The sequence below is a fragment of the Condylura cristata genome, unplaced genomic scaffold (assembly GCF_000260355.1).
Source record: "Condylura cristata isolate star-nosed mole 26May11 unplaced genomic scaffold, ConCri1.0 scaffold00013, whole genome shotgun sequence".
Taxonomy (NCBI): Eukaryota; Metazoa; Chordata; class Mammalia; order Eulipotyphla; family Talpidae; genus Condylura; species Condylura cristata.
Window position 1 is genome coordinate 23,884,598 of NW_004567114.1, and position 15,368 is coordinate 23,899,965.

General features: G+C 50.0%; 1 protein-coding gene across 1 annotated transcript in view; it reads left to right on the forward strand.

The window, feature by feature from the left end:
- MAP3K9 (mitogen-activated protein kinase kinase kinase 9) overlaps positions 1-14,738 on the forward strand; it is a 75,300-nt gene extending 60,562 nt beyond the window's left edge. Inside the window, exons 9-12 of the mRNA XM_004681729.2 lie at positions 2,097-2,165; positions 3,548-3,660; positions 4,584-5,387; positions 6,977-14,738. Of these exons, the coding sequence (XP_004681786.1) occupies positions 2,097-2,165; positions 3,548-3,660; positions 4,584-5,387; positions 6,977-7,461 (1,471 nt within the window). The 3' untranslated portion in view covers positions 7,462-14,738. The remainder of the gene's footprint in view (positions 1-2,096; positions 2,166-3,547; positions 3,661-4,583; positions 5,388-6,976) is intronic.
- Positions 14,739-15,368: the final 630 nt, after the last annotated feature.

Sequence of the window (15,368 nt, forward strand, 5' to 3'; positions counted from 1 at the left end):
GAGCTTGGGTGCTGACCTCAGGCCGCCTGGTGTGAACCCCGACTCCACTGCACACAGCCCACAGCCGTGTGGCCTGTCTCCTCACCTCTAAAGTGGGAATCCTATCAGTTCCCTTCTCAGGGGATGAGAGCATGAAATGAGTTCGTGTTTGTGAAGGGCGTAGGAGATTGGCTGACGCATTGTAAGCCTGTGTAAATATTTGCTATGATGATTCTTCCATGCTTTTCATGCAAGATCTGTTTCATACCTGAAGTATGAACATCATGGTTTATATTTCCTGTTCTTGGTATTAAGGTCTATGACTTCTTGACTTTTCAAACCATAAGCAGCAACCTCCTTCACCCTTTTTTAGTGACTTTCCAAGAGGTGCCCTGAAGCTGTAGTTAACCTTGGTATTCCTTTGAATACTTAAGTGTCCATATCCAAAATCTATCTCTATAGAAGATGTAAATAGGGTCTCCCTGATGGCTGAGGGGTTACATCTCAGCGCTATCACTGCTGAAGGTCTGACTTCAGTCCCCGGGGTGGTGACCCACATGGTGCAACAGACCTCTCCTGTCTTGCCCGCTGCTCCCCTTAGCAGTGTACTTCGTCGATCTGCCTGTTCTGCTCCCACTCTGCCTCTGGTGAGTCCTCTCACCTCTCATACTTCTGGCCTACACCCCATTCTTCTATGCACAAAATAAGTTTTTTTTAAAAAAAAGGTGAAAATTGCTGTTTGATTCATAAAGGATGGATTCTTTGGGTCAGGCTTTGAAACAGGTAGAGATATGTAGGGCAGCCCCCTAAGCTGTGCAGTAATTTAGTGACTGAACCCCCTGGGATGGGAACTTGCTCCATGTACTAAGTTCTGCAGGAGCAAGAAGTCCTGCTCACTTTGTTCTCTGAATCCAGGTCTGGAGTAGAGTTGAGCTAAGTCTGAGAAACCCAGTTACCCTGACTCCCTTAGTATTTCTGACATCAGTATGATTCTAGATATGATTTACCAGGGTGACTGTGGGCCCTTATAGTTTCTATGAGGCTTCTTCCTTCAAAGATATATTTTTATTTGGTGAGTAAATTTATTTTTTTTAGTAAATTTATTTCATGTTATAAAATATTAACTTTGTGATTATTCTCCACATGCAGATTTGCATTCATAAACTTTGCATTATTTATATTTATTTTATATCATTGCTCATTTTTGTACAATATTTGCTTTCTCCTCTCAGCTGTAGTTCCCCTAAAATTCCCACCAATACTCACCCGTGAACTATCACCATAGTCCCTGTGCTCTTCCTTCCCTGTTCTGATCCCTTTCTTTTTCCCTCCTCTGTAGAATGTCTCTGAGTTATAGATACCTGTTAATTTTGGGTTATTATTTACTGTTACTATTTTCTTCCTGAGCCCGTATTTGGTACCCCGGTATTCTTCCTATGAATGAAACCATCCAATATTTTTCTTTTTCGTGAACATAATCCTGTCCGTCACCATGCAGGTTGCTGCTAATGGCATGTGTTTATCTTTTTGATTGCTGAGTAATATTCCATTGTGTCTATATACCACATCTTCTTGATCCAGTCATCTTTTTTTTTGGGAGGGGGGCATTTGGGTTATTTCCATATCTTACCTATTGTAAATAATGCTGCAGTAAACATAGGTGCACTTATAAACTTCTGAAGCAGTTCAAAATATGTGAGTTAATTTTCCCTGAGTCTTAACCCCTAATTGAAGAAGTAAAAGTGTATTCCATCCACTCTCCAATTAAGCCCTCTTTGATATCAGACATGTTAAAAAGCCTCTATATGATATTTATAATTTTAGTTCCTGGTGACTGAAGAAATGTAATGACAAAAGTGAATCCAGTAATGTTAAGTGAATTTGCATTTTCATCCTTTTAAAGACTGGCTGCCCAGGGACTTTGTCCTATAGCACCTCAGCCTGTAGCAGGTCACCTAACTAGGATTCTTTCATGGTGTGGGCATGGCTGACTGCACTAGGTGGGGAGAGGAGGGCATCTGCCATGTAACTAAAGCCCAGCCCTAGACTTCTTTAGTGGGAGAGACTGGGCTGGATGGACTGCTGTGCCTGCTACTGATTCTCTTTATTCATTGAAGATCCCCTCAGAGACGCGAGAAAGCTAATGGTCTAAGTGTCCCATCAGAATCTCCACATTTCCACCTGGGGTGAGTCTAATCTTCACCCTTTCATTAAATGTCCTGGTGATACTCTCCCTCCCATTGTCTTGTTCTCACAGAATACCCCATAGAATCACCCTCATATTTGCCAGGACTGTGCTGACTCCATTTTCCAGGCAACACCACTGTGCACCTTGGGAGAATTCCTGTGTTGGTCTGACTTTCCCATTGCTCACTTCCCTGAGCACTTCTGTTGTTGGGATACTCCAACCAGGTCTCCCCCAGTTTTAAGGAGACAAGACATAACTTACCCTTTGCTCTTTAACACTGGCTAATCTGGATTTCCTTGGATCCCGAAACTGGAGGGGATGTTATAGATTGATGATCAGTTAGAATCTCCCATGTAGGGGGTTAGTACGCTTACCTCGGCCTCTGTATTTTGGCATAACCGGGATGTCTTTTATTTCACTAGTATTTCTGATAGCACTTGAAACACAGATCTGAGGTCAAGGAAAAAAAATTGGCCCTTCTCGCTCTCAGCTGGCCTGGGACTCTGTGAAGAGTGGACTTTAATTGAAGGGCTCTTCTTAGCCCCAGAATGAGAGCACCACTGGTTATAATCCTGGTAGCCCCAGAGTAGCCATCGCCTTTGGATTCCTTAGTGCAAGCTCCCTCTTACTGTCCTGTGGAGAAAAGGCCACTGCTTCTGTATCTCTGGCTCTCCCATCCTGTAAGAGGTTGGCGGCCTACCCAGTCTGTATCCTCTGGGTTACCAGCTTGCCAACATGAACTGATTATAGGAATTTAAAAGTGAGCCCTGGTCCATTTCTTCCTTATTCCCAGAAAAATGATGACTTGGGTATGGCACATAGGTCTATCCCAAAGTGCACTGGGTCGGCACAGCCCTGTTGGTTGATTTTTGTTTTTGAAAAGTGGTTGGCTTGGAGAGTTGCCTAAGCATGCCATAAGCTTGGAAGGGAAACTGGAGAAATGTGAGTGGAGTAGTCTGGCCCATCTCTGCTCACTCACCACCCACCCAGTGCTTGCCTTGCATTCAGCGTCGTTGCATTACAGTATTCTGATGCCACCAGGGTGTGTACTCAGTGTCTCCCTAAAGATGGCCCCAGGTAAGACCTGGCTAGCCCTAGGCAGTCCTCATTCTTTATGTCTCTCGCCAGCCTGCCCATCAGACCTTCCCACAGCTCCCACAGCATGTGAAGGGGATGGGCAATGCCGCTTTTCTTTCTCTAGAGCATGTGCACTTTTGTAATGACATGGGAGGCTCAGCAAGGCTTATTGCTGTATCCCAAGGCCCTTGGGTTTTGGTGTAATGGCGTAGCGAAGGAGAGAGATTTCCATCGGCCCATGAAGCAGAGAGTAGAGTAAGGGGAGTGACAGTTCTAACAGCTTCTTCGTGTCCTCTCCTTCAGCCTCAAGTCCCTGGTAGATGGATATAAACAGTGGTCGTCTAGCGCCCCCAACCTGGGGAAAGGCCCGAGGAGCAGCCCAGCTCTGCCAGGGTTCACCAGCCTCATGGAGATGGGTAAGCTTTGCCCTTCTTATAGCGATCTCCCTTTATCCTCAGGGGATTCTTGGCCAACCTTCTAGGGCTGTTCGAGGGCCCCCAGTATCACTACAGGGGCTCCTGGTCCCCGTCTCCTCTCTGAGCTCGCCCTGCTCCCATCTCACTGAGCCTTCCTCAGTCATTGTTGCTGCCATGGAGACTGACCCTAGCCACCTTGCCCAAGGACCAGGTGTCCTCTCAGGGTGAGGTCCAAAGGGTGCCAAAGGATGAAGCCCCAAATCAGACATTTCTCTTCTGTTTCTTCATATTTTAATGTGGGGAGTCTGCAAAATAGAAATGGTGGTAGAAGACACTGAAGTCTTTCTCCAAGGAAGCGTTCCATTGTTGTCCTGTGGTTACTGAATAGTCTTTTCTAGGCTCTCTCTCTCTCTCTGCCAGGCTTTTATCTTTATAGATTTCCTGGGTCACAGGACCTACAGTAGGTCAGTCTGTAGAGGAGCTTGGCTTTTACCCATGTAGGGAGTTTTGCTCCTTTGCAGGAGATCAAGCTTCAGACATGTCTCTAGGCCACCATTCTAGAGATTCTGAATTTCTCCCACACTTTACGTAGGAAGTATTAAGGGACAGTTCTGCTGTACCAGTGTTCTAGGAAATCCCTCCTGCTCTGCCTGTATAGTGGTACATAGTACTCCTAATTTGGAGTAGCAAGTCCTTTTCTGTAAATGGAGAACAGTGTCTGGAATGGAGGGTGATTTCCCTGCATTGCTCCGAGCAGAGTAGAACTCTGTTGTTTTAGTGCCCAGTTGGGTGGCCTCCCTATCAGGCTCTGTGCCCTCCACATTCCTGACACTACTTAAGGAGCCCCGGGGTAGGGAAGAAGGACCAATTTTTACTCTTGCTTCTTCATGCCCATCCCCCCTCCTCTCCTCTCATCTTCGCAGAGGATGAGGACAGCGAAGGTCTGCAGATCGGGGAGAGTCGTCTACAGCATTCACCCAACCAGCCCTACCTCTGTATCCCATTCCCTCGTGGAGAGGATGGGGATGGCCCCTCCAGCGATGGAATCCATGAGGAACCCACCCCAGTCAACTCAGCCACCAGTACCCCCCAGCTGACACCAACCAACAGCCTCAAGCGGGGCGGTACCCACCACCGCCGCTGTGAGGTGGCCCTGCTTGGCTGTGGGGCTGTTCTTGCAGCCACGGGCCTTGGATTTGACCTGTTGGAAGCTGGAAAGTGCCAGCTGCTTCCTCCAGAGGATCCTGAGCCACCAGCCCGGGAGGAGAAGAAGAGGCGTGAGGGTCTCTTTCAGAGGGCCAGCCGTCCTCGTCGGAGCACCAGCCCCCCATCCCGAAAGCTCTTCAAGAAGGAAGAGCCCATGCTGTTGCTAGGAGACCCTTCTGCCTCACTGACGCTGCTCTCTCTCTCCTCCATCTCTGAGTGCAACTCTACCCGCTCCTTGCTGCGTTCCGACAGTGACGAGATCGTGGTGTACGAGATGCCCATCAGCCCAGTCAAGGCCCCGGCCCTGACCCCCTGCACCCACAACCCCCTGGTCAACATCCGAGTGGAACGCTTCAAGCGAGACCCTAACCAGTCCTTGACTCCCACCCATGTCACCCTTACGGCCCCTGCACAGCCGAGCGGCCACCGGCGGACTCCTTCCGATGGGGCCCTTAAGCCAGGGGCCATCCTCGCCAGCAGGAGTCCCTCCAGCAATGGGTTGAGCCCCAGCCCTGGAGCAGGTGAGACCTGGCCTCCTCTCTTCTCTTTGCTGCTTCTGGGCCTGCCCTGGGAGTGGAAGTCTCGGAGGGAACATCTTTCCTCCGCAGACTCTGTCCTTGGAGGTGCACTCATGCGGGTGGAGAAGGTTGCCAGGGTCAGCTAACCTCTCCCGGTGACGCGGGGCCTCCCTTGAAGAGTGGAAGGAGACAGGCAATATCCAGGAAGCAAGAGATGGGGCTTCAGGGCACACCCTGGATCTTAGATTGTGTAGTACTTTCAGGGTCCAGTTTGAAAACAGCCAGACAGGACTCTCACTCACGCCCCAGAAAGCCAGACCGAACCAGGAGAATGGCTTGTCAGAGCTTTTCCAGGTGGCCCCAATGGAGCTGGCAGGATTAACTCCCTGAACATCAGCCCCCCAAATGGTGGGGTGCAGGGATTATGTACTGGGCAAAAGAGGGTGAGCTGGTGTGGGACGTGACGGAGTGAGGGGCCTGGCTGAGATGCCAGGAGGCGCCTGACAGTGAAGGTGTCATAAGTTACATATTTATCTTCCGCGGAGCTGTATCTTTGAGGCTAACAGCCCATTAACAAACAGTAGGTGCTTGCCTTTAATGTCATCCTCTTCCTCAAGGGGCACAGAGATTTCTGTTAGAGATGTAATACAGTCAGTTCTCAAGGTTCCGGGAATGCAGTCGGGGAATAAATGCCAAGGGAGTCGGGAAGAAGAGAGAACAAAGGGTGTATTTGGTTCCTAAGTTTTTGGTTCTGCTTAGTTAGCTTTTCTGATAAAAAGATTAAGCTACAGGTTACAGGGTGGTGGTGAAGGCCGGACTACGCTCTCAGGGCCCGGGAGAGGCAGGAGTCTAGCTCTGGTTCCTTGAAGGGAAGGTTGAAGTTACTGCAGGAATCCAGCCCTGAGCCTGGGAGGGTGTTTCTGCCACGTAGCCGGGACCCGCCCAGCACCACAGCCCTGTACGACACCCCCATGGCAGCCTCTGCCCGCTCGCTCACATCCTGTCGCTCACCCTGACTCAGGTGGGGTTCCTCCGAGCGTGTAGTGGTGTCCAGGTAAGCGGCTGTGCCTCCACCTTCTAGACAGGTACTCCTAGGACTTCCCACGCTGTCGCTCCCTAAAAGACCTAGCTCACCTCTCACCCAACAGAACAGGGGGTGGCAGTGAGATCTGAGTGCCAGTGACACTGACTTACTTCTCCGCTGGCCCTCCTTGCCTGCCACTTTTTGTTCTCCTCGGGTTGGTGTCCGAGCTTGGTGTCCAGAAGTAGACTCGTCATTAGATTGCTGATACCTGGCTTTGTTCCTGCCCCTTGTTTAATGTTTCACAGCTGGATGATGTGTCAGTGACTAAACAAGTTATTTCAATATAGCTGTCACCCCAAAACGTCCTGTCGTTGTCAGGTAAGGGACATGGCCTTCCTGTTCACTTCCCAGAACACGGCACAGCATAGCATCTGGTCTTATTAAGCATTTGTCACTCACAGTGTCCCAGGCAAATGCGGGCTGTGGCAGGGTGGGAGGAAGCACCGTGTACCTGATCTGGAAATACGGTGTCGTAACCTGATGCCTCTCCCATTGTCTCTTCGCCCAGGAATGTTGAAAACCCCCAGCCCCAGCCGAGATCCAGGTGAATTCCCTCGTCTCCCGGACCCCAATGTGGTCTTCCCCCCAACCCCAAGGCGCTGGAGCACACAGCAGGACTCTACCTTGGAGAGACCCAAGACCCTGGAGTTTCTGCCTCGGCCGCGTCCTTCTGCCAACCGGCAGCGGTTGGACCCCTGGTGGTTCGTGTCCCCCAGCCATGCCCGCAGCGCCTCCCCGGCCAACAGCTCCAGCACCGAGACACCCAGCAACCTGGACTCCTGCTTTGCCAGCAGCAGCAGCACTGTGGAGGAACGGCCTGGACTTCCAGCCCTGCTCCCGTTCCAGGCAGGGTCGCTGCCCCCTGCCGAGCGGACGCTCCTGGACCTGGACGCAGAGGGCCAGAGTCAGGACAGCACGGTGCCACTGTGCAGAGCTGAACTGAACACACACAGGCCTGCCCCTTATGAAATCCAGCAAGAGTTCTGGTCTTAGCATGAAAAGGGCTGGGGATGGGCAAGGGGGAAGCAGGAAGAGATGTGGGAGCTGGCTGGCACAGCCCTTTCTTAGAGTTGGACCCCCAAGATCCAGCCCTACTTCTTGCACTGATAATGCACTTTGAAGATGGAAGGGATGGAAACAGGGCCACTTCAGAGGGTCTCCTGTCCGGCAGGGCCTTTCTACCCATGTCCACTGGAGGGGCTGTGGCCGTCAGCTCTGGCTGTGTAGGGGAGGGAGGGGTGCGTGCATGTCCTCTACCCTCCACAGTCTTCCTCGCCTTTCGGGTGACCCTGCAGTGTCACTCAGCCAAATACGTCTGCTGCTTCCTCTCCTCTGCCCTGGGTATGCCCTGAGTCTGTCCTGGGCTTCCTGTGTTGCCCTGAGGTCAGCCTTCCCAGTTACCAGTATTGGATATTCTGTGATTGGTTTTGCTCCTCTTTCACATTCTCCCCCTCCACCCATAAATCAGAATCTCATTTGGTATAAGATATGAATGAGCTTTTCTGTGTCTTAAGCCCTTTCATGCCAGCTGGAGGGCTGAAGACCAGATGCCTGGGAGGGGAGGCATACAAGAATTGACGGACCTGGCATGACCTGCCTATTCTCCCAAGTGCCCCAACTTAGACAAGTAGTGGTCAGGGGACTTGCCTCTCTAGCTGGGGAGAGGTGAGGGGCTCAGAAAAATACAGCCAGGTTGCAGTAAAGAGTTAACGGTCTGTCCTTGTCCCCTTTTGGAAACACAAAAAAGGGAAGAAGGCAGCCCCTGGGGCCTAAGGCACCCCTCTCCTAGCTGGGATCTGGAGAGGCGTAAGCCAGGTTCTGATACAACATGTGCTCATCTCAGGAATAGATTCTTGGGAGATTCACTCACTGGTGCCAGTTCTGAAGTCAGACAAAGTTCCATGTTTGTCGCTTGTCTGATCTTTGTGTTGTTCCCCTCCCTGATCTCTCTTCCAGTCCCTGGGCTGAGAGACTTGGGATTATGTGTTCGCTCAGTAGGTATCTCTGTATTGCACCAGAATAGCATAGGGGAGTGGGCCCTGGACCTGGGAATTGGAACCATTGGGGCTCCTCAGCCAGGCATTGCTCTGTGATGCCCGTAACAGAACGGAGCATGCGTGGTCCATTCTGCAAATGGGCGTGGTGAGGTGATGTCGCTTGTAAGGTGCTTGGTGAGCCACTGGTACCGTAACCGTCAAGTCCCAAGCACTGCAGGCTGGGCAGGGCTGCTTGTCTCTGAATATAGATTCCCCCTGTGCTGAGCTCAACAACTGAAGTCAAGTCCACCTTTTCTCAAATTTGTTTCCTTAACTTGAATGTTGAGCTTCTTCTGGAGCCTTCTCGTGTATCTTCTCTATCCACTCGGGGCCTCCAGTGTCAAGCGTAGATGTGGTCTTTGGGATGACAATTTGATTGTGAGCAAAGTCTTCTTCCCTCAGAACTCTAAAGACCTCACTGTCTTCCATCATGGAATATTCTGTGTTGGAGGCCTGTCTGCGGGCTCCTGACACTTTCTACCTGGGTGCCAGGACCAGGAGTGGTGATGCTGACACTGATGGGGTCACTACTGTATCTGTGCCATGGGGATGACAAAAGGGGTGGCCTTGGTGTTCAAATTTCTCCTCTTTATGAGCCCACTGGAACTTCAGGTGAAGGAACTGTTGGTTTTGTTTTTGCATCTCATCTGTCTCCTCCTCTTTGTTCAGAGAAGACAGTACATAAGGGGTTATGTCTGCCCCTAAGCCCTCATTTCTTGACTGGAAGAGGGAATATGTGAATTCCATTGGTGTCCTTGTCAGCCTTATGACCTCCCCCCCCTTCTTGATGGCAGAATCAGATAGCACCTCTATAAATCCTTGGTCCCACTCAGTGGTCCTTGTGAGATGCAGCTCACAGTGCAATCCAAGCCATTCCAGCCCTGGACATGCTCTGTGGTGTGAGGCAGGGATTTTTCCTTTGCTCATTTTCTCCTCTGTCCTTTTGTTAGGTTGCAACTATCTTTTTCCAAGTGGTGGTGCAACTGCCATTGAAGTTGAACCCAGTTTTTACTCATCCATCCATGGCAAAGACAAGGGAAAGCAGGGTCTATACAAGGGAAGGACTGTGTTCAGAAGTAGGGATATTCTGAAGATACTTCTGTGCATAATCATCCAAAAAATGGAGGAGTTGCCATCCTGCTTCTCCACACTTGGTCTCCGATAAGCTCCACCCACCACTCTCTGTGGGGAAGGACTGGATGGAATAGAGTCTCTCTGGTAATGATTGGAGTGGCTTTCTCTCCTATATGTCAGTGGCCATGGTCAAGAGCTCCCTGGAAGCTAAGGACCAGGCTTCTCCAGTGGTCACAGCTGGCCGCCTCTTCCCTTGCTGTCTTGTTCCTCAGAGAGTTTCCTGCTCTCTGCAGGCGCACCATTGTGTGAAACAGAGAAGACAGACCCCACTTTCAGCCCCTTCTTTCATCTTCAGCTTCCTCCACTGGTTATAAACAAAATCATCCTCTGTTCAGCCTGGTGGAGTCCTGGCCACTCCCAGGGCTAGGTAGATGTTCCAGGTATCTTTCTATGCTATTTCTAAATGGTTTTCATTGATGTGTTTAACTTCTCATACTTCATTATCCCAAGGTCTGGGAATAATAGTGATGATCACGATGGATTATTATATCAGCTATATGTACCAGTATATTCGGACAATTTAGAATATTGCTCATTTCCTCCTGGCCTTTGCAAAATTACAGCATTGTCCTACCCCATTTGCTAAACTTGCTGGTAGAAAAGAGGAAATATTTCAAGGCAAAAGCTTCAAGTGAAGAAGCATTTAAAAAAACAATAGCTGAATCTGGCACAAGGCTCTGAGACCTGAACAAGTTAGCTTTATTTCCATCTGCTTTTGCTTTCTGACCTTGGGCTGGTCTCTTAATCCCTCTCACATTTCCTTCCTGTAACAGCAAACCCCGCCTGCTTCCCACAGGGGGCAGTGGAGAAGGTGGGTCTCTGAGGCAGTTGCCTCCCTTCTGGCGAGTCTGGCCAGTTGCCAAAGCTGATTCTCACCGACTTTGTCCAGGAACTCACCTTCCGTTCTTCTTTTAGCTTCTGGAAGAGCGATTTGGCTTAGAGTGACTAATGGAGGCCATGGCCAGGCACGCGTGGTTTTACTGTACCTACATAGCACCTGGTATTTACATTCATCCTTCATTCCCCGACTGGTCAGGCCCATCACCTCCACCGTTAGTGTCTTACACAGAGTAGGGATGGGGAATCTGGAGGGAATTTCAGAATGATACCTTGGCGTCCCTGACTTCTTGGGGTCATTCCAGGGCCTGATTTGTTCAGAGACTACTAAGGCCAATTTGTGGGAGAATATTGGGAAAGGGTCTTTGGGACGCATATTATGGCACAGGATTCCTCACAAGGCCCCATTTCCCTCAGACTGGGGTGCTCAGGGACACAAGGCCCGCCTTCTTGACACTCCCGCTCCACAGCACCCACATTGAACCCCTTTATCTCAGGAGGGAGATACCTCCTAAGGACTCCTGACTCTTCAGGCTCACTTTTGACAAGGGCCAGAGCAGTGGGGAGTGAGGGCTAGATGGCCAGGAATGGTTTCCTCTGGGTTGAAATGACTGTCCAGGAGCCCACTAGGGCCATGAATGTGGAACCTGGACTTTTCCTCCTGTGCTTAACTAACGCACCTTTCACTCAGCAGTGTGAGGGCCCAGCCAGGCAGTCAGAAACATTTGTCTCCTCCTGTAGGACTGGGAGGGGAGAAGCCAGCGCTGCCGTGAAGGGAGGGCCCTGCTTTGCCTGAGGATCCCCTTGAGATCATAGACCTGGGTGAGAGTTGAGACCAGCCCACAACATGTGAGCATGGCAGCAGCAGCATCCAAGTCTGGATGTCTGAACAGCCCACTTGCTGTTTGTGTGCAGTTGCAAATGTCTCTGACCCTCTCTGGACCTCAGAACCCACCCATGAGGGAGGAGGATGCTGCCTGGCTCCCCCACCCCACCCCAAACATAAAGGCCCTCTAAATGACAAATGCCTGGTCTTGGAGCTGTAGGTCCAGCTCTGGTAAGTCTCGCTTGCTGGATTATTTCCCTTTGTAAAGAATGAGAGAGTGTAGGTGTATGTGTATTGGGGGGCAGAGGTTATAGGCCAAAACAGGCAGATCTCAGCAATTTCATACGCTCAACCCCCCCAAAGCACGTTGCTTTTCTTTCACTCCCAGGCTTTCTCTCACTGGTGGTTAGGGACACATCCCCACGTGTCTTTCTCTCAGACACATGAGTGGTTCCCTAGATCAGGAATCCAAGTGAGTAAATATCCACATCATGAAGTAAAGAGCCCCACTGCTTCTGAGGAACCCCAGTTCTGCCCTGGCTTTTTCCTGGCCTGGCCACCTGGCCTTTGCCACCCCTGGCACTGGAGTTGCAAGGCAAGAGGCAGAAACTGGAGCCCTGGCCGCTGGAGGCTAATTAACAGGGCTGAGGTGCCAAATGAGCCTGACCCAGACCTGGACTCCTGGCTGGTGGTGGCCGTCAGGGGCACCCCTCATCAACTTCCTCTGACTGAGGAAGAGTTTTCTTCCTGAGGGGAGATTGCCAGGTCCCAGCCTTCTTTGTTCATTCCCCATCATGGGCCCTGGACGCATCCTGACCTCCCTGGGCTACCCTGGGAGCCCTCGCTCTTCTTCAGAATTCTGGACTCAACCTGGAGCCAGTAGGACTGGTCCTTCCTGATTTTCACTGCTTGTGTTTGCCTGTATCCCCTGCCTAGAGCCTTGTTTTGGTTCCTTGGCTCAGACTGCAGCCAACATGGGGCCCCCGTTGGCTACCGGAGCCAGGAACTGTTCACACCTTTCTTTGTTTCTCTTGGAAACGAATCTACCTTTCCCTAGACCTATCTCGCCCATCAATGGGCTGACTCCCCTGGCACAAACCCACAAGTCAGTTTTCTAAACTGATTGACAGACTGAACCTGAGGACGAAATAGGTGCTCCGGACGGGATGCCAGGATCCAGTTCCAGAAGCTCAGAGACAGCCTTTTCTACTGGGACCCGTGGGGTGGCTCTCTTGCAGGTATGAGCCCAAAGGGCCGACCGGTGTCTGAAGAGGGGCCTGCTGAGCACAGATGCGATGTGTGAGTGTCCCTCTCTCTGCACTTACTGACGTCCAAGACCAGGTTTCAAAAAGAGTAAGTTCCCACCTTCCAGAAATCCTTCCCATCCAGACCGTGCCCTCACAGAGCCTCTATTTTAAATGTTCATATTGTCTTCATCATGAGTTGTTTGCATTCATTTAGTTTTCAAATTCACGTTGATTATAATTTATTTTACTGAGTTTCATCCATACACTCAAAGTCTGCATTCAAGGTGAGGGCTTCACTCGCCTTGCCTGACCCTCACCTGGATCTGTGAACATTTGGGCAGAACTGTGAGTTGATGCCAGGATTTTCCTTACAAGAGTAGGGTGCTACTTTCTGGGTGTGTCTGATTTTTAATAGGACTTTGTTGGCTTACAACAATGAAACAGTTTGTGCAGTTTTCAGCTTTGGACCTGCATCTGAGGGTGACTTTTCATGGATGTCCTCTAACGCCCTCAGCATCTCTGAACCCTGAAGACATTTAGACGTGTGTGTGTGTGTGTGTGTGTGTATCTCGTGTTTTGGGAAAAAGGGAAGTTACTACAGTAAAGCAAAAAATTACAATCTTCAGGACACCTTTGAATTTCTGAGATGTGAAGAAATGTCGCTCATTCTGTCTTCCAGTTCTCAGAAAGGATTGCAGTGGGTGGAGGTGTTTCCCCTCCCTCGCTTGCCAAGAGTGCGACCCTACTCTATGCCTGGCCCACAGAGAGCCTCGTGTCGGCCATCGTGTTGCTCTCACAAGTGTCGTTTCCATGACCATACTCTCTACTGTCTTTATTTCATATGCATCATTTATTTCTACCTCCACTTCGAGAAACCACGCTGCCTGTGGCTCTTTTCTTCATCACTGTCAGAGTGAGACATGGGTTTATCCTGGCCTGGGTATGGAGATTAACACTAAATGACCTGAAGCCATTACATTTCTTCCATGTGGGAGGTACTGTCTGCAACATTTATGTTTTTACTTTTTGGGGGGGCTCACAATCATTTGGGGAGGCTGAGGCACAGACATTTGTGTAACATGCCCAAGGACGCAACATGCCCAATCTGCTTGGCCCCAGAGTTGCCCCTTGCTTTTATCAGCACATTTTAGGTCTCTCTTTAGAAGCCCAGGGATAAAATCGGCCTCGCTTAGATGCATCTAGCCTTTGAGATGGCTCTTTGTCCAGGAAGGAGTTGTCCTGCGGCTAAGCCTCTTGCGAAGGAAACCCCCCAGCAGGACTTGCAGCCTCCCCCAAGCTCAGCTGACTTCTCTTTGCTCCTGACTGCTTCCTCCTCCACCATTTCCCCTCGGTGAGGTTTCAGGGAATGTGTCGATTCTGTAGCTCTTCTCTCAGGTCCATGGAAGCCTGTGGGTCTGTCTCCTGACTACAGCCCACAGTTGTCCCCTTTCAGCCCTTTGTCACAGCTTCAACCTACCTGGCCTCTCGAGCTTGGAAGCCTTACTGTAGATCCTCTTTGGGAACTTGAGATCGGGCGTTTGCCTTTTTCACATATCAAGCCACGTGCCCTTGGTACCCAGAGTAGCAAAGAAGGGAGATGACGAACTTGTTAACTTTTTCCTGTGATGTTCCTCCCTGCATCCTCTATCCACGCCTACACTTCCATGTCCACTCACATGCTTACACATGTGTTCACACTCACACAGACTGAGTCCAACATTTTATCTGTCTTCTAGAGGATTAAGGAGAGGAGCTAGAGATGAGTTTTATTGGGTTCTCAGAAGAGCTTGCTTTGGAATTTTCTTCTCAGAACTTTTGAGTCTTGGTGAAGTGAAAATTCACATTTGTGTTTGCTTTGTTCCTCTGTAACGAGCCCCTGGTTTTCACCTTCCCTGCTCCACTGTCTCGTCCACGTGTCCTGACCCTACATCCTTGAATTCCCATTTTGCTTTGGGATTAAGTTATTATAATTGGTCAACAATATTTAAAAATAGAAAAGTCCTGGAGGAAATTTATCAGGCTCTTTTCTTTTGGCTTTTTTTTTTCAAGGTACTGTAAATTGTTAACTAGGGATGCCAAGCAGGCTTGGTTCAATGGCTAAACCTTTTATCGTATTACAGTGTAATGCTGATCTCAGCCTGGTCTCACCACCAGAGCACACAGACTTGAATAAAACTGTTATAACAATGACTTCTGGTTTGCTTTGGTGCTTTATAAACATGTGCTTTTCCCTCTTTTCCTTTTAATTAAACAAGGTGCTCAAGTAAACTGGTCTTGTTAGGGAAATTTCCATAGGAAGGAAAAAAAAATAACTGGAGACAGAGATGGATTTGCAGCAGGAAAGGGGAGGTGCGTGAGGAGCCTCTCTGAAGCCCCCAGAAAACAGCTGGACCTCAGGGATCTTCCAAAGCCCGGTGTAGAATGGCCCTTCCCCAGGGGATTCATCTCTGCTCCAAGCTGCTGTCGCCAAGGTTGCAAGTTTGGGCCGCCAGAGCCCTGGATGAGTGTGTGCTGTTTCCTGCTCCCTCTCATTTACCCTGACATTCATAATGAAGTCGTGAGTAGGGCTAAGAGGACCAGCACAGATGGAGTTGTGGACAGGATTTGCTGTGAATCATGGATTCCTTGTGATCCTGATACTCTCAATGGCACTTGTCGACTGTGACCTTGGGCAAACCACTTAACCCCTCTGGACCTCTTTTGGAGAAAGCTGACTACAAAGCACCCTCTGTACTCTAATTTTCTAATTATGTGTTGGGTGAGGGTGAGGACAGGAAGAATCTTGTTTGGGGCTCTTCTGTGCCATGTTAGTCCCCAAGT